We start from the raw sequence: 20,121 nt of genomic DNA, 5'->3' as shown, positions 1-20,121 counted from the left end.
GTATAGGATTTAAGAGGTTAATGAAATGCAAAACTAGCTCAAGGCAAAAGCAAGTCGTCTCTGTATACTTTTCAGGATTCAAATTCAAAAGCATCAGAAGTAGCAGATCTACAAGCTCAAAAGTTTCGAGCTTGCAGATCTGCTACTTCTAATGCTTTTTTGTGACGCTGTAGTATATTTCATTTACGAAAGAAACGTTAGATTACGGAGATACTTTAAGAGGCTTCTGCCCGACAACAAAGAAAAAAAGAAAAAAGCAAACTCGTCCCGTTACATCAACACAGGAAACTAATGAGTAGCACTTCAGATGGTTTGATGTTTTTCCCCTGCATTTAGAGACGCACTGCGCCACAGCTCCGCTATCAGGTTACATAGGGATCAGGCGCTAGTAGTGGCTCCACATGCAAAGGGGTATAGTTTATTATAACGTCGCTGTCGGCTGGAAACCTTGTATGTCCAAAACGGCTAGCAGGGGGAAAAGAACCTGTGTTCCATAGGATCCAATGAATATTTAGTCACAAGCTCTTCTTAATACTTTTCATTGGTTGAATATTGATCAAACCCACAGACCAACGCTGCCTCACCCCCAAAAGTCATATTGTGACTTTCTGGGACAAACGTGACCAAAGGTCAACATGTGACTTGAAGGGGGGGGGGGGGCAAAAAAGTCCCACGTTGACTTGAAGGGGAATATATGATTTTACGATTCTGTCCCTATAGGAAACATAACTCGGACGGCGCTGAGCCGGCTCAAGCGGACTTCACAACGTTCGGCACGGCGACTCGCTCGCCTAAGCTCGCTCGGCGGTCCCTCCCGTGGCTCAAGTCCGCTTGAGACAGCGCGCCTCTGTCGTTTTAACAGGTTTTTTTGACGGGCCGTCAAAAACGCTGAGTACTGGACTTCCGCATTGCTGTAATGCGGAAGTCCCGAAAAGTCAACATGTGCCTTATTTGCTTCAAGTCACATGTTGACGTTTGGTCACTAAGTCACAATATGCCTTTTGTGGGTGAGACAGTGTTGCACAGACACACTAAACTACCTTAACTTTCAATATTTGGGGGAAATATACAACACGTCGCGACACATTGTGAGCTTGTACGTCGGCTATTTTTGCTACTTGTGTGCGTCACTATCGTACGGTACGACGAAGAAGGGCATTCATGTATCAAATAATAATTAAATAATTGAAATATGGAGATACAAGGTATCCACCCGAAAGCGTGGATAAGCAAGGCGATACCACACGGGGGGGTATTTAGTCTAGGCTTTAATGATGTTATTACTGCCCTGCTGTGTTTGTTGATGGACAGAGGACAGACACATGGACACATGAAAACTCACTGAGAGGAGAGAGGAGGAAATTAAAGCTCAGAGGTGGTGTTGGATTCCCGTTGGAAAACGGTGTACTAGACCAGTGGTTCTCAAACTTTTTCATGTCAAGGACCCCCAAAATGATATGTATTTGGCCGCGGATCCCCATCTCAAAACATGTTGTTCCAGGGACCCCCAAAAGCAAAGATTTGAGTTCGCTTTAAAAAATATATATACAAAGATTTGCATATATTTGCTATTTTAAATTTTTCGAAAATAGCAGATCTACCAGCTATGAATTTGTATTTCTGCTATTTTTGAATAGCCAAAGTATAAAATATGGATAAAGGGGTTAAAATGATTGTGACGCTTTATTAACTAATTTTGCTGGGGACCCACAGTACGATTATGTGGCTTGTGACGATTGGGTCCAATATTTAGTTCAGTGACCATGGGCCTAAAGAATGGTTCAGAAGCTGTGTTCACGTTCACTCTTCCATTGGAATGAATAGACTCCAACCGGCTTCTGGTCTCCTAAAAAGGCGGCCACCTACTTACTGGAAGTAAACCGGAGATGGCATGTCTTTCTTAATTGTTTTTATCTTGGGTATAGATCAGACATTAGCCGAACATGTCCAACATGCACTCCATGGGGCGGCAGTGGCTCAGGGGTAGAGTGGACGGGTAGAGTGAACTGGAAAACCGCAAGGTTCCCAGTTCGATCCCGGGCTGGGGCGCTCCCCTAGAGTTAGTGTCGAAGTGTCCTTGAGCAAGATGCTGAACCCCTAATTGCTCCCGATGAGCAGGTTGGTGCCTTGCATGGTTTCCTCCGCCATCGGTGTATGAATGTGTGTGTGACTGGGTTAATGGCACAATCAATGTAAAGCGCTTCGGATAGAAGCGCTATATAAATGCACCATTTACCATTTTACCATGTACAACTTATACACCTACCTACATGCCATTGACAGGCAGAGCAGAAGGAGAAAAAAAAATGTTCCGCTTTACAAGGGAGGCCATGGGTTCAAACTCCCACAACAGCTCATTTGTCCCATGCGTGAGTGAGACAGCTCCAATCACGACCGCTCGCTCACTGTACACGGGGCTCTCGATAAGAGTGTCTGCGATAACTTCATGCTGTCGTTTTTTTATACACTCCGCAGTCCTATCGGGCTGAGTGATAAAAACCTTCTATCAGCTTATGTGCATGCGTGTGTGTGTGTGTGTGTGTGTGTGTGTGTGGGGGGGTGTTATGCTCTCCTCTTGGTGACCCCCGGAACATATCTGTAGTCTGGGGCGATGACACAAAAGACTTAAAGTTGACTGCGTACAGTAACGCGCTGGAGGCAGATGGTTGGCCTTCTAACCCAGCCTGTGCGCCATCTAAACTCCCTCTGTGTGTGTGTGTGTGTGTGTGTGTGTGTGTGTGTGTGTGTGTGTGTGCGCGCGTGCGCGCGTCCCCCAGGCTGCAGAGATGGTTGAAGACGAGGTGGACCCAGACTCCCACAGCTGGGGAGGCATGAGAGGTGAGAGTGACTCCCAAGATAAACACAATGTGTATCAGTGGTGTGTACCACACGTCTCCATCACACCTTCCCTGGCTATAGCACTTAACCCATTAAGATCGGGAACGCATCTGTGTCATTTTTAGATTTCTTTGGCTATTCAAAAAATAGCAGATCTACAAGCTCATAGCACGGCACCATAAGAGCTTGTAGATCTGCTATTTATTTATTGTTATCGTAAAAATGTGTGCAAATCTTTGAATTATGTATATTTTTTAAAGCGAACATTTGTAACTCAAATCTTTGCTTCTGGGGGATTCTACAAAATGTCTTCTAAATCCTAACAGTTTAAAAAAATATGTATATGTTTCTATAATATCAGTGGATCTCAAACCTTTTTCATGTCAAGGACCACCTAAATTTATATGTATTTGGCCGCGGACCCCCATCTCAAAATATGTTGTTCCAGGGACCCCACCCAGAAGCAAAGATTTGAGTTAAAAATGTTCCCCTTTAAAAAATATATATTCAATGATTTGCACAAATTTCCCAGATAAAAATAAATAAATAGCAGATCTACAAGCTCATAGCGCGGCACCGAGTGCCGCACTATGAGCTTGTAGATCTGCTATTTTTTTTAATAGCCAAATAAATCTTAAAATGACACAGATGCGTTCCCGGTCTTAACGGGTTAAAGGACCCCCTCGAAAAGGAGATGATACTGTACGTCTCAAGGGGTTTTATCCTTTCAATAGAAAGCTCTGTGATCCTTGATTGCAGATTGCTTTAAGCTGTGTTCTTTGGTCACGTATACCGCTGACCCGAGATCAGCGATTAGAACGGCAGCACGCACAGCTGTGTCTGGACCAACAGTGTCATTGTTTTCAGCTGCACATTTATTGGTTAGCCGGTCAGGTGAGGGGAGAGATGTACGACGTGTGCGTGTGTGTGCGTGTGCGTGTGCGTGTGCGTGTGCGTGTGCGTCTGTGTGCGTGCGTGCGTGCGTGCGTGCGTGCGTGCGTGCGTGCGTGCGTGCGTGCGTGCGTGCGTGCGTGCGTGCGTGCGTGCGTGCGTGCGTGCGTGCGTGTGCATCTGCTCCCGCCAGTGATGGAAGAAGTACTCACATTTTTTACTTAAGTAAAAGTATCAACACCGCAATGTAGAAATACTATGTTACAAGTACAAGTCTGGTATTCAAAATCTACTTGAGTGAAAGTACAAAAGTATTGGCATAAAAATATGCTTAAAGTATCAAAAGTAAAAGTACTTATTATGCAGAATGTCCCATTTCACAAGTTTTCAAATGTATAAAGATCTTTTGTAAAATAGCAGATCTACAAGCTCACAACGGGTCACGATGTAGATCGGCTATTTTCAATTAGCCAAAATATATATAGGCCTGAAGTGGTTGATGTATGTTAAAAAGTGCAATATTTGTCTGTGAGATGTAGTGGAGTAGAAGTAAAAGTATTGAAAATTAGAAATACTCCAGCAAAGTAAAAAAAATACCAATACCATTTACCACCAATAAATTGTACTTAAGTACAGTACTTGAGTACATGTACTTAGTTACTTTCCACCACTGGCTCCTACCAACCGAACGAAATAGCAATAGGCCAGGGTGCCAAACTCATAAATGTGCGTGCGTGCGTGCGTGCGTGCGTGCGTGCGTGTCCGCGCAATCTCTGCATGCACGCACGACAGTTTATGATGCCTTTGACGCGATACGCACGGCAAGCATCTCAGGAGATAATCACTCTCATGCTGCCACAACTCTTTAGCTGTCATTTATGCTCTATTATGGTAATTGTAATAATAACCTCTGAATGAAAAACTCATTGTTCTATCATTGTTCTACTATAATAATCTCTCTCTTTCTTTCTCTCTCCCTCCCCCTCTCTCTCTTTCAGAGTACAAGGTAAGATTCACATCACTTGTTACCAGTGCCATTTTGCTCCACTTTTATATTTGAATATTTTTGGCAGTAGCCTTTGCTTGGAGCCTACAGTATAGGACATTTGGAAATGATATAATTATTAGTGTTGTGTAATAAATCCACACGACAATGCCTGCCTTTGTGTGTGTGCGTGTGCGTGTGCGTGTGTGTGTGTGTGTGTGTGTGTGTGTGTGTGTGTGCGTGTGTGTGTGTGTGTGTGTGTGTGTGTGTGTGTTAGGTGTATCCATATGAGATGATGGCAGTGACACACAGAGCCAGAGTCAAGTTGCCCAGGGATGTTGACCGCACCAGACTGGAGGTGAGAGCTCTCTCTCTCTCTCTCTCTCTCTCTCTCTCTCTCTCTCTCTCTCTCTCTCTCTCTCTCTCTCTCTCTCTCTCTCTCTCTCTCTCTCTCTCTCTCTCTCTCTCTCTCTCTCTCTCTCTCTCTCTCTCTCTCTCTCTCTCTCTCTCTCTCTCTCTCTCTAAACCCTAATCTACCTTGTACAATTCACAGTGTTCATTGAACACGTTTTGTACACTCCGGTTTGAGGTTAGGTTTAGGCATAGTGTTTGTGAGGTTAGGGTTAAGGTTAGGTTTAGGCATAGTGTTTGTGAGGTTATGGGTAAGGTTTAGGGTTAGGCATAGTGTTTGTGAGGTTATGGTTAAGGTTAGGGTTAGGCATAGTGTTTGTGAGGTTAGGGTTAGGGTTAAGACAAAGATATGGCTCGCAACTCACTTTGATGCTCCAGGTTGTATTTCAAACAAACAGCTGATGATACGACGTTTCGACCCTTTCGGTCTTTTTCAAGTATAAACAAGAAAGCAGGAAATGACCTCTTTTTATACAGAAATGAATGATTTTGGTTACCAGCCCCACCTGGTGATCAGGGGCGGTACCAAGACTTAATAAACATTTTATCAAAAGACTACATTTCATCTTTTACATTTTACAAAATATTTTTAGAACATTTTCTTGATTTTTTACAACATTTTTTTTAGAACAGAAGACTTTAGTAAAGATACAAGTTTTTAAAAACAGTAGACTCAATTCATTTGATTCAACAGACAGGTAATAAGGTCTATGCTTACTATCTGCTGACAAATATTTTCCAAAAAATATTCCTCCAAAAAATACATTTCAGAACATGCATTTCTCAAGAAATACTCCTTAAAAACTATATATCTTTTGACCCGGTCCAGATCCTAGCCATTGTGTACCACAAGTTACATGCAAAAACAACAAAGGATGTGCAGTATGTGCCTGGCAATATTGATCCCTAGACTTTGCACAGAGGGGCGACAGATCTGCCTATTCTGTATGTGAGAGAGAGAGAGAGAGAGAGAGAGAGAGAGAGAGAGAGAGAGAGAGAGAGAGAGAGAGAGAGAGAGAGAGAGAGAGAGAGAAATAGGTTTCCACCCTTCCTCAGTGAGCCCTCTTGTGCGTTTTACTGTTTGTTTCCATAGAACAAGGCTTGGCAGAGCTAGCCAGTAATATGCACGCACACATGCAAAACCCGCTAGAATCTTTCACACCTCGAGACGCTCTTTTCATTTCAATTTCAATTTCCAACAATTAGAGAAATATATATAGTAATACAAATAGTAGTAGTCATGTACACTCCCCAAATGCAGTTAGACTGTTACACATTCTCATATTGGTCACTCCCATACAAATGACTCTTTTCCATTCTTCTTTTAGAAATCTTGCAATTGGTGACCAGTCTCTAACAAAGTCAGCAAGAGTGCCTCTTAATACATATGATAAGCTCTCCATTGACAATATGGACATAATTTTCTCATACCATAATCTTATATCAGGGGGATCCTCATCAAACCTTTTTTTGCTAAATTGAAAGCCGTGCGGCATACAAAGCTATTCCTAGGATGTATCTATGTTGGCTTTCGTAGTCAGAGTTCAAGCCCAGTGTACAGTTCATTGGGTTTAGGTGTACCTGTATCCCAAAAACTTTCATTATCCCCAGTGAGCCATAGTCGGCTATTAGACCTCCGTCTAAAACAGGGTTATAATTGGTCTAACAGTGAAGGTTTTTTAGACGTCTAGGCTTAGCCTAGACGTTGATTAGCTGTTTTTTAAGCGTCTATATATAGACGTCTATTTTATAGATGTCATTTCAACGGCTATAATATAGACGGTCTATAAATAGACGCTTAAAAAACAGCTAATGGCCGGTAGAGCGGCCGGATGGAAGCCGTGAGGTTTCCAGCTCGATCCCGGGCTCCCCCAGAAGAGATAATGTCGAAGTGTCCTTGAGCAAGACTCTGAACCCCTAATTGCTCCCGATGAGCAGGTTGGTGCCTTGCATGGTTTCCTCCGCCATCGGTGTATGAATGTGTGTGCCAATGGGTGAATGTAATGCACAATCTATGTAAAGCGCTTTGGATGAAAGCGCTATATAAATGCACCATTTACCTTTTTTTTACTGTACTTAAGTACAATTTTGAGGTACTTTTACTTTACTTGAGTGTTTCCAATTTCCAATACTTTTACTTCTACTCCACTACACCTCAGAGGCAAATATTGTACTTTCACTCCACTACAATTATTTGAAAACTTTAGTTACTAGTAGATTTTGATTATTATTACAAAACATACATTAACCACTTCAGCCCTATATACATTTTGGTCATTTGAAAATAGCCGATCTACAAGCTCACAATGCGTCGCATCGCGACGCATTGTGAGCTTGTAGATCTGAAAAGATTTTTCATACATTTGAGAACTAGAAATGGGACTTTGTGCATAATGGCTACTTTTGCTTTTGGTACTACATTTTACATTTGGTACTACATTTTGATGCCACTACTTTTGTACTTTTACTCAAGTACATTTTGAATTCCGGACTTTTACTTGTAACAGAGGATTTCTATATTGCACTATTGATACTTTTACTTAAGTAAAAAAAAATTGGAGTGTTATTTCCACCACTGCAAAAAAACAGAAGGCCCTAGGATTCAAACCGACAAACTTCCCGCAGTTTGTGGGAGTGCGTCCAGACCGCCTGCAGCACTGCGGCGGTACGGAATCGGTTCCAGTTTCCCGGTAGCCGGTTTGACCCCGGGGAGAACTCTGCGCTGATTGTGCAGGCCTTGCTGAATGATACTGTCCCCCCTCCTCTCCATATGAATCATGCAATGTGGGTCAGCCAGTGGCACCGGAGAGAAGACAGCAGACTGTTTTCAGCTTCACCTTGTGTCCACATACACACGCGCGCGATGGCGCACGTGCGTGTGTGTGTGTGTGTGTGTGTGTGTGTGTGTGTGTGTGTGTGTGTGTCAGTGGTGTAAAGTAACTAAATACATTTACTCAAGTACTGTACTTACGTATCATTTTGAGGTATTTTTTACTTGACTTGATATACATTTCAGCCATTTGAAAATAGCAAATCTACAAGCTCACAATGTGACGCATTGTGTTGCATTGTGAGCTCGTAGATCAGCTATTTTCATGTTTTTAGACATTTTATACATTTGAAAACTTGTAAAATGGGACATTCTGCATAATGAGTACTTTCTACTTTTGGTACTGTACGTACATTTTGATACCAATACTTTTGTACTTTCACTCAAGTACCTTTTGAATTCCAGACTTTTACTTGTAACAGAGGACCTCTACATTGCAGTATTGATACTTTTACTTAAGTAAAACATTTGAGTACTTTTTCCACCACTGGTGTGTGTGTGTGTGTGTGTGTGTGCGTGTGCACGCACGCATGCGTTTCTGGCACATCGTATCGGTGTCCTCCGCTCACCACAGTCTGAATTATGAGGTGCTGATTCGTACCCTTCCCCTCTGCATCCGCACTCAAATGTGTGAGCTTGTGTGTGTGTGTGTGTGTGTGTGTGTGTGTGTGCGAGCGAGCGAGCGTGCGCGTATGCGTAGGTCATACTTCTCGTATGATATAGTGCGTCGGTTTGTCACTCGATACGCTCCGGCGTGGAGTGTTGTCATCGTCCCCCGGGGCGCGTCCACAGGCAGTAAAAACTCTATCTCCGCGGGGCGATTTCATCAGTTTCTTCAGCCATCTGTGTTATTTCTTAACAGCTAACGCCTTAGCGTGTAGTACCGCGCGCGCCGAAGCTATATACGAGGATGTTCCGCTGACGACATCCATTGTGCACCCCCCCCCCCCCACTGTAAACTCAACAGTGGTGTAAAGTAACTGAGTACATTTACTCAAGTACTGCACTTGAGTACAATTTTGAGGTACTTTTACTTTACTGGAGTATTTTCAATTTTCAGTACTTTTACTTCTACTCCACTACAGTACACCTCAGAGGCAAATATTGTACATTTACTCCACTACAATTTTTTGAAGACTTTAGTTACTAGTTACTTTGCAGATGTACATTATTACATTATAAAACATACATTAACCACTTTAGCCCTATGTTATACCTAGGCTATTTGAAAATAGACGATCTACAAGCTCACAACGCGTCGCACCGCGACGCATTGTGAGCTTGAAGATCTGCTATTTTCAAACATTTTAGTACTTTTACTTTTGGTACTATAAGTATATTTTGATGCCAATACTTTTGTACTCAAGTAACATTTTGAACACAGATCTTTTACTTGTAACAGAGTATTTTCATATTGTAGTATTGCTACTTTTCCTTAAAGGAGGAGTTCACCCAAAAAAATTACTTATTTTCTATCAATTGCACACCCCATGAAGCCTTGAATTCATGTATTTATTTTTGTTTTTGTGGCATTCCTAAGACAATAATTTGATGACCGGGTGTGTATCCGGTAGGAGACACAAATAATCTCCTTTGTGTCTCCTACCGGATACATTAGCCGGTAGGAGACGGGAATCAAATTATTGGCTAAGGGCGCGCTCCCACCAAGAGTTGGCTGGCCGCTGTTAAACGCAGGTTGTGCGCGGCCACAGTTTTTTGCAGCCAGCGGATTCTAAAAAACGGGAGTGTCGCGCCTGTCACTCACTTTCAGGACCCTCCCCGTAGCCCGCACTGCCTGCTGCCTTGAGCACCATGTTGCTTCCTGAGTCTTGAGACAGTCCGCCTTCGACTCACCCGATTGGACAGAGGGAGAAAATCAGCGCCTGCCTCCAGCAGTTTTATGCTTAGTCGCGGAGAGCAGATAAACGCAAGGTCTGCGCGACTAGCGGAAAAATCTGCTCTTGCGTGAATCAACGCATTTGCATTGGCAGATTCTGCAAACAGCAGCCAGCCAACTCTTGGTGGGAGAGCGCCCTTAGGAATGGCAGAAAAACAAAAATAAATCCATGGATTCAACGCTTCATGGGGTGTGCAATTGATAGAAAATAACTATTTTTTTGGGTGAACTACTCCTTTAAGTAAAATATCTGAGTACCTTTTCCACCACTGAAACTCAAGAGTTTACCCCTACCCTAACCCCTTTAAAAATGTCCTCCATCTCTGCCAGGACATTTTGGTCCTTCGCAAGAATAGAGAAGTCTCGAACAATAAAGCTTTATGATTTGATTTTGATTTGATTTTGATTCTTTTTATTAAGGATCAACCATTAGCTGGTGCCATAGCAACCACTTAAGTCTTCTTGGGGTGCACGCGCAAATACATAGAAAAACAGCTGCAAATAAAAAACATACATTGCAAAATACCCCAAAGAACTTTCAACACAATAAATCATAAATCAATCGACATAAAGGGAATAATCTGGGGATCCACATGGGATCGGTGTGGCTCCAATGTGTTATATGACAGTCAATGTTTGTGACAAATGTGTTGGCAGTCTGTGTTGTAATTATGTGTTGTTGTCATTGTATTTTTAACAACACTTACTATGTGTCCATGACACATTTGCAGTGGTAGAAGAAGTACTCAAGATATTTTACTTAAGTAAAAAGTAGCAATACCACAATATAAAAATACTCTGTTACAGGTAAAAGGCCTGTGTTCAAAATGTGGCATCAATGGCATAAAAATATACTTAAAGTACCAAAAGTAAAAGTACTAATGTTTGAAAATAGCAGATCTACCAGCTTGTAGATCTGCTATTTCCAAAAAGCCTATGTATAAAATAGGGCTAAAGTGGTTAATGTGTGTTTTATAATATAGTAATTTATGTCTGCAAAGTAACTAAAGTTTTCAAAAAGTTGTAGTGGAGTAAAAGTACAATATTTGCCTCTGAGATGTAGTAGAGTAGAAGTAAAAGTACTGAAAATTTAAAATACTCCAGTTAAGTAAACATACCTCAAAATTGTACTTAAGTATGGTACTTGAGTAAATGTACTTAGTTACTTTACACCACTGCACATTTACCCAAGGGACAATACTTGCTATCCTATTAACCTCTCCTCTCCTCTCCTCCAATCATGAGGTGCTTTTACGTTACTTGAGTATGTACATTTTCAAATACTTGCCACTGCATCTCAGAGGCAAATATTGTACTTTTTTTACTCCATTACAATTATTTGAAAACTTAACAACAAAAGTTACTTTGTTGAGTTACAGTATTCTTATAAAGCATACATTAAGCAAATAAGTCCTATTTCGTACTTGGTCTATTCAGAAATAGCCGATCCACAAGCTCACAACGCGTTGCATCACACCGTGTTGTGAGCTTGTAGATCGGCTATTTTCTTTTAGTACTTTTACTTTGGTACTTTTAAGTATATTTTGATGCCAATTCCATGAGTATTTCTACATAAGTAACAGTTGAGTAAAAAGTACTTTTTTTCCACCACTGGGTGCATGCATACAATACAGTATGAACACACATAACCTCACTGTGGTATGTACGTACGCATGTGATGTGCAGCCAGCCAGGTAAGCGCTCACTCGCGGCCACATTCCTCTCGCTGGAACGGAGTCTGGATCGTTACGGAAACCAGCAGTGGTGGAAAAAGTACCAATTTTTAAGTAAGAGTATCAATACTGCAATGTAGAAATACTCTGATACAAGTAAAAGTCCAGAATTCTAATTGTACTTGAGTAAAAGTACAAAAGTGTTGGCATCAAAATGTACTTAAAGTACCAAGAGTAAAAAGTACTCATTATGCAGTTTTCTTGTAGATCGGCTATTTTCAAATGGCCGAAATGTATTTAGGGCTGAAGTGGTTATTGTATGTGTTGTAATAATAATCAAAATCTACAAAGTAACTAGTAACTAAAGTTTTCCAATAATTGTAGTGGAGTAAAAGTACAATATTTGCCTCTGACATGTAGTTGGGTAGAAGTAAAAGTAAAAGAAATTGGAAAAGTAAAAAATACCTCAAAATTGTACTCAAGTACAGTACTTGAGTAAATGTACTGAGTTACTTTACACCACTGGAAACCAGGTGATTGGCGTTGAAGCAAAACGACAGCCCGTATTTGATTTGTGATCAATATCGCCACAGGGATGCAAAAAATGAAAGAAAAAAAAACTCTTCCCTTCGCTCCTAAATCAATGCCATCCATGTTTTTGGGCTTCCATGCTCCACAGTATATTTCCTGACATTTTACAGACGGCTCACACTGAGTGTTTGTAACGCGAGCCAAAGCCAGGGGTGGGGTCGGGTTTGGTTTGGTTGGACGGGCTTGCTCTTGTTTGGCAAAGGTTCTGAGGCGTAGAATTCGATTTGGTGTGCGTTTAGACCTCAAGCGCGGATTGGAAGGCAATGAAACGGACGGGGCTCTCTCCGTGTGGCGGGGCGGCAGAGCGAGCGCTTGCGGTGGTTTCTGAGCTGCTCTTTTGGAGGAACTTTTGGGCTTCGGTCGGTCCCCCTCTGCTCGGGGAGGGAGAATATCAGTGTACATAATAAAGTTTAATAAGGTGAATGAGATGAATAAGACGTGGGGGCTTTGCTGGATGGTAGGATATATAAGGCTTCTTATTCAGTGGAACACGTTTTGAATGAGAGAGGATTATTCATGGTGTGAGGCCACTGTACCTCCGTTGTTGGACTTCTAACAAGTACTGAATGTAGTCTTAAAGAGGGCAGTCTGTGTGTGTGTGTGTGTGTGTGTGTGTGTGTGTGTGTGTGTGTGCGTGTGCGTGTGCGTGTGCGTGTGCGTGTGCGTGCGCGTGTGTGTGTGTGTCTGATCTTCCAGACCACTTGATGGATCAGCACCAGATTAATTAGGCCAAGGAAGTAAATCCTGGTATAACATAATTCACATATCGTGAATGTTTTTTTGTGTGATTTTTCTACTCATTTCTTTTCACATACCTTATGTTTTATACTTGTTTTATAGTATCCTGTATGTGTTTTTACTCTGATCGGGCTGAAACGATGTCTAACTTTCCAGCTTGTGGATCAGCTACTTTTGATGCTTTTGCGTGACGCTGTAATAAATTATGATCAAGTAGGGCATTAATTTACAAAATAAATTCAAAACGTTTTTTTTTTTGTGAATATGGTCATTATTGTGTTCCTGGACTAACGTGTCTCCATTTTTTATTTGTTTTCTCCGTCGTGTGTCCCCCTCCAGAGACACCTGTCTCCTGAGGACTTCATGCAGGTGTTCGGGGTGACCCTGGACCAGTTCGACCGCATGGCGCTCTGGAAGAAGAACGACATGAAGAAGAAAGCACGCCTTTTCTAAAAAAAAACACAACAAATAAAAGGAAGAAGGAAACCACGAAGCGAAAACGCCCGAGCGACAAACCAACAAACAACGTCCGTCCCCGAACCTGGAGGGAGCTGAGAGAAACGGAAGAAAATATTAAAACGCACACAAACACACACACAAACAACAATAACGACAACCCATACCTATACAGTATATACAATATATGCATCGTCATGAACCACTTTTACCGCAACATTACGCCATCTGCCCAGAGACACGGGAGGGAGCGAGGCGGCGCTCTGTGGGGGGACGCCCCGCCGGCAGACGCCGGGCCTGTTGGGACCGCCCTAGATGTATTTTTTCTCTTTTGTGATGCGATGTGGTGTGAATGTTAACTCTGATGAAAACCTCAGCAGGGGGGGCAGGTAGAGGGGCCGCATTTGCATGGCCTGAGTCACCGCTCCTCTCCTCCCCTCCACACCCACATACTGTACACCCCCCCCCCCCAACACACACACACACACACACACACACACCCCAGCCTCCATCTCAAACTCTCTTATCTCTTATCGCATCCCGAGCAAAGCAGAAATAATGTCGTTTTCTATAATGTCTTGCGCGGTGTCCTTCCTCCGCGACAGTTTCTAGCATTGCATTTTCGACCACCGCACCACAGTGCAGTGTAGCCAGATTTATACGTCAGGCCGTGGACTCACTGAAAGCGTTACCGACGCGAGCGCTACTGTCAGTCAGCGCTACATTTCTGAGTCGCTCAAAACTCATTTCGGAATTGTCCGTGCCATGTGTCGACGCTCCAAAACAGAACCTATAGCTCTGAAAGACGCGTCGACAGGTTTTGACTCGTCCAACTGACGCCGCCAGTGTGGCAACAGCCGCCGTAAAAACAATGGGTGCGTTTGTTAACCACATCGACAAGCTCACAACAAGCTTGTCGATTGGCTATTTTCAGCTAAAGCTTTCCCCACAATAACATAAAACAGAAAAGACACTAGTATAGAGCCTTGAGGGACTCCGGTCAACCATATGGGGTTTAACTCTTTGCCTGCCATTGACGAGTTTGACTAGGATTTGTGTTTTCAGTGGTTTTCCACTAGATGGCGCTGTTCGCTCGCCTATGGATCACTGTTTGGCTCTCTGTGAAGGAGAGAAGCAGCGGTTGACGTCATCGCAAAAAAAACCACCCTGTTCTCTCCCTTGTAATTCGATCTGGAAGAATGGCTTTTTGGGGAAAACAGCCTACATTCAACCGGCCACATCTACGGAACGGATGATCACGGCGGCTTGCTTCCCCCCCCCCCCTGATTCTACGAGACTCAGATACGTCTTTTAAAACGATTGAGGGATCGATCATACTGGAGATCAATATTCTATGATTATGATTATAATTTCAGTGAAAACACTCGAAAATCGCTGGCAGTGGGGTGGAAAAAGTATGTTTTGTTTCTGGCAGTCAAAGAGTTAAATGGTTAACGTGCACATCTGGGTCAGGGGCTTTAGTTGTACGACGGTGTCGCGGAAATAGCGGAAATAGCGGAAATAGCGGAAATAGCCACTCTACTCGTAGATCGGCATCCATCGTAGTTAATAAGTATATCGAGCCTTTATGCAGTGCCACTCCCCACTTTTGAGCGATATGCTTCACGACGTCGATCAGGTTTTTTTTTTTCTTCGTTCACAGTCTGCTCGTTTAGCACTTTTCCGCAGGTTTATCGTTCTCTCACTCGCTCCTTATCAGTTGTTCGCCTCGTTCTCCATCTACTGGATAGCGTTTTGTTTTGTGCCAACCTGCACCGACCGACCGTAGCCAATCTCATACCAGCCTCTAACTCACTATCTACAAGCCTTGTTATCGTTATATATACATATTTTTTGGACTGGTACACTGTTATGCGTCAAGGCCAAAGACAGCAGGGGACAGGAAACCACAGTTTGGGGGCTTTTTACCGTGATCTTTTCCTTCAAAACTCTTGTCAGAGCACCTTATCATAATCTTCTTTTTGTCATGTTTTGTATTTCATGTCAAAATAAATACACAAAAGAGTGAGAGAAACCTGTGCGATTGGAACGACTCAGCGGGTAGTTTCGACACATGCACCCTCATATGGTAAACACGGTCCATTGTCTTACACAAGCCCCTTGCGTGAATTGGCACGCCATCCGAGAGCCTGGAGGGTGGGGTGGGTGAAGGGGCTTACAGAGAGACAAGGACAAGCAGGGCCCCATAACTGTGACAAGTGTTCATGAGTCCCCCATAGCGAGACAAAAGAAGCGGTTTCAGGGTCTACAAAATTGGTCACATCGCCCGGAGTGACATGCGTTCACATCAACAGAAAATGAAAATAAAAATACAAAAAAATACAGATTATTTTTGTAAGCTATTTTTGACTTCTGGAAGGATCATGAAACAAAGATGTGGCTGAGAGAATCGTGTTTTCTTTTTTTGTTTTTGTTTTTTATGTCACGTGAGCGATGTCGAGGGCCATGCTGATCTCGTTAACGCACCATATTCACTTACACAGGCCTGCAGCAGCATTTAAGCTAAAAGCCCGATTTATGCTTGGTCGTGTGACGGCGTCGCGTGCCAAAACATGGCCGATCTACAAGCTCATCCGTGACGCGTTGTGAGCTTGAAGATCGCCTATTTACGGCGAGCGACACCGACATACGACGGAGCGTGAACTAAGCATCACATGTGAGGTCTTCGCTCGATTTAAAAAAACTATAGATACTATAACTGTGCTATAACTTCTCAGATAGAGATTTAACTCTTTATATTTCATGTCGTTTGTAAGCGAATGTCGCGTTAAAGCTGCACACAACCTAGACAGGGCGGGAAAAAATAATACATGGGCTTCGCTACTTTTACGGACTGCAAAACCGACTTGCCAACTAACATGAATTGTATGTGAACATATTACACGACATATAGCAAATAATATTTGTCTCCAAGGTTTGCTACATACAAGCCATGGTGTAAAAAAATAATGCTGTTTGTGCATGGGAATGGAAGACTGGGATTTTATCCGACAACCTCCCAGAATAGAAATGTCTGAAAAAAAAATCATTTGTGTGAGTTCGAATCCATCTTCAATTTGTATTTTTTGATTTGAGTGATTGACCCATTGATTGATTGATTGATTGATTTCACGTCAAATTAAACACCCAGTTCAGATGCTTCCATTTAGCTTGTTTTTAGATATTTATTTATTTTGCAATATTAAGGGAAGGATTTTGTGGAGCCTTTAGTGGCAAACAAGGCATAGTGTCAAACAAATTAATAGTACAGTTGAAAAAGCCTTTTTGTTTTCTTTTCCTTTTCTTTTGAAAAACATATCAAGTTTTTATTTTTGATCAGAGTAAATATATCCGATCTGATGTTGCTCCTTCTGTCAGTAACACACTAACTGTTGTCATAAAACTGTCATGTTCTGTCTCTTTTCTGATTTCTAATATCCATCTGCTATTAAAGTGCTTTATTCAAAACAACCCGGTCAGAATGGAGCTTGAGTTTCACTTTTTACAGCTTCACCCAGCTGATGGCCCAGTGGTGGACAAAGTACTCAGCCCTGAGTACTTGTGTCAAAGTATAGATACTCCTGGTCAAATATGACTTAACACCAAGTGGAAGTTGATTTACTTGAGTTGAAGTACTTGCTCATACAAATACTTCAACATTTTCAAAAATACATGCTTAAAACAATAATTAAGTATTCAAAAGTGTAATTTACAAACTACATTGCATTCTTTAATATCAATTAAAATGTTGACAAGGCTGATTATGGTAAGCTTGCATTTAATATCACACACACCATATAAGAACTCCTCTAACTGTCAACAGGGAACATTTTCAATTTCAGTTTGTTTTATTCTGAATCAATTCTGAATCGTTGATAATAAGAATCGCAATTTTTACATGAATCACATTTTTTTCCCCCACTTTCTATACACTCATCTACGGCCGCCCCAAGTTATATTTTAGGCCCATGTCTACAAGGGTTCTCAATGCAAACGGTACTGTAACCCTAGATTTAGCATCGAACACAACTGTATTTAAAGGTAGGGTAAGTGATTTACTTTGGTTAAAAAATAAGTGTTAAATAGCTCTATATTCTGATAGTACTCATTGCTATAGAGTGTTTGTTCAGTAAAAGGAGTCTCCCATGTCTCTCCAGCTCTTTAAAAATACAGAAAATGCATTTTCATCGCTCTCTCCTGATTGGCTTAAATGTTGTCACCTACCTGAAAATGAACTATATTCTGTTTACTAAAGAGCTGGAGAGACCCCTGTGACCGAACAAACGCTCTGTAGCAATGATTACTATCAGAATATAGTACTTTAACCTTTTTAACAAAAATGAAATATTTAACCAAAAAATATCGCTTACCCTACCTTTAACTTGCTTATCCATGGGTCCCTGGACCTCACTTTGAGAACCACTGTCCTAGATTTATTTTACACACTGTTATCGGATCGGTAAGTTATGGGTATCGGCAGTGGTGGAAGAAGTACTCAGATATTTTACTTAAGTAAAAGTATCAATACCACCATGTAGAAGTACTTAGTTACGAGTAAAAGTCTGGTATTAAAAATTTACTTGAGTAAAAGTAGACAAGTATTGGCATCAAAGTGTACTTAAAGTACCAAAAGTAAGAATACTAAAATATTTGAAAATAGCAGATCTACAAGCTCACAACGCGTGGCATCGTGACGCGTCGTGAGCTTGTAGATCTGCTATTTTCAAATAGCCTAGGTATAAAATAGGGCTAAAGTGGTTTTATATTTGTATGTTTTAATCTATATCTGCAAAGTAGCTAGCTACACATAATTGTAGTGGAGCAAAAGTACAATATTTTCCTCTGAGATGTAGTGGAGTAGAAGTAAAAGTACTGAAAATTGGAAATACTCCAGTGAAGTAAAAATACCTCAAAATGTTACTTAAGTATAGTAAGTAAATGTACTGAGTTACTTTACACCACTGGGTATCGGAATCGGTAACGGGAATCAAATGTTTTTTTATCGGTAGCCTACTTCTCTATTTGGATCTACCTGTGACCTCAAACTCACCTGACTTAAAGGAGTAGTACACCCAAAAAATAACTTATTTTCTATCAATTACACACCTCGTGAAGCCTTCATGAATGTTTTTGTTTCATTCCTAAGCCAATAATTTGATGACCGGGAGTATTTCCGGTAGGAGACACAAAGAGTCTCCTTTGTGTCTCCTACCGCCGGTCATCAAATGATTGGCTTAGGAATGCGACAAAAACTAAAAAAAAATCATGAATTCAAGGCTTCATGGGGTGTGCAATTGATAGAAAATAGCATAGAAGGCTGTGTGTGTGAGAGCTGTGGTGGAAAAAGTACTCAAACAACGTGTCGCTCACGTTGTGAGCTTGTACTGTAGATCGGCTATTTTCAAACAGCCTAGGTATAAAATAGAGCTAAAGTGGTTAATATATGTTTTATAATGTAAACATTTATATTTGCAAAGTAACTAGTAACTAAAGTTTTCAAATAATTGTAGTGGAGTAAAAGTACAATATTTGCCTCTGAGATGTAGTGGAGTAGAAGTAAAAGTATTAAAAATTGGAAATAAGTAAAGTAAAAATACCTCAAAATTGTACTTAAGTACAGTAGGCTACGTGAGTAAATGTACTTTCCACCACTGTGTGAGAGAGAGCTTCAGCCAGGCCAAGCCAGGCACCCCGGTCGTTATTTAAACAGCTGTAGAAACATGACTGTAATCTTGAGGGTCACGATGTCAAATCGTCAGACCTCATGGTTTCTGGTATATCTTCTGGTTTCAGCTTACCTGAACCCAGATCTCACCCTGTGACCACCGTTGACCAGATCGGATGGAACTGACCCGAGGGCAGTTAGCCCACAGGCAGGGGTGGACAAAATAATCAACCCCCCAGTACTTGAGTCAAAGTATAGATACTCCAACTGGTCAGATATTGATATAGAGTGCCTGAGTAAAAAAAAAGAAAAAAATAAGGAATACTTAAGTATTGAAAAGTGAATTACAAACTACATTTTCTTTTGCATTGCTGTATTAAAAGTTTGACATTTTCCCAAAAAATAAAAGAAAAATGAAAAATATCAATAATAGTGAAAAGAGCAGATCTACTAGCCTGGCTCCACCCCCTGAAATCGCTATCCTCGCATTCAGGGTCTGGTGACGCTGTAGAAGGCGGGGTTTTCTCGTTTGCAAATCTAAACGACCCAATCGGGATAATTCAGTATGAACCAATCGCCATGTGAGCTAACACAAATCTGCTCTTCTGGGGTCCCTGCATGGCACAAAACATTTTAAGATGGGGGGGGGGGGGGGGCAGCCAAATACATATCCTTTTGGGGGTCCTTGGCACGAAAGAGTTTGAGAACCACTGATTCAGAAGATATTTGTAGAATTGGCCTCAGATCTTCACCCAAAACATTTGGGTCAATCATTTGATGACCAGCAGACCGGTAGGCAGCAGAAAGGAGACACAAAGGAGACTCTTCCCACTGAGCATTTTTCGGGCTATTAGACGTTTAAAAAACGTCTAAGGTCTAGGCTAAAACCGGGTTATAATTGGTCTAAAAGTGAAAGTTTTTTCAACGTCTATTCTTAGCCTAGACGTTGATTAGCTGTTTTTTAAGCGTCTATATATAGACCGTCTATATCATAGCCGTTGAAATGACGTCTATAATATAGACGGTCTAAATATAGACGCTTAAAAAACAGCTAATCAACGTCTAGGCTAAGAATAGACGTTGAAAAAACTTTCACTTTTAGACCAATTATAACCTAGTTTTAGACGGAGGTCTAATAGACGACTA

The 20,121-nt window shown here is 41.6% G+C and overlaps 1 protein-coding gene across 1 annotated transcript in view; it reads left to right on the top strand.

Moving 5' to 3' along the window:
• ablim2 (actin binding LIM protein family, member 2) overlaps positions 1–16,781 on the top strand; it is a 147,941-nt gene extending 131,160 nt beyond the window's left edge. Inside the window, exons 20-23 of the mRNA XM_080452056.1 lie at positions 2,778–2,838; positions 4,728–4,735; positions 4,992–5,072; positions 13,194–16,781. Coding sequence (XP_080308182.1) covers positions 2,778–2,838; positions 4,728–4,735; positions 4,992–5,072; positions 13,194–13,307 — 264 coding nt within the window. The 3' untranslated portion in view covers positions 13,308–16,781. The remainder of the gene's footprint in view (positions 1–2,777; positions 2,839–4,727; positions 4,736–4,991; positions 5,073–13,193) is intronic.
• The last annotated feature ends 3,340 nt before the right edge of the window (positions 16,782–20,121 follow it).

This window comes from Gymnoscopelus braueri (genome assembly GCF_963280865.1).
Source record: "Gymnoscopelus braueri genome assembly, chromosome: 15".
Classification (NCBI taxonomy): domain Eukaryota; kingdom Metazoa; phylum Chordata; class Actinopteri; order Myctophiformes; family Myctophidae; genus Gymnoscopelus; species Gymnoscopelus braueri.
The sequence above is the reverse complement of the archived record's forward strand: the minus strand, read 5'-3'. Positions and strand labels throughout refer to the sequence as shown.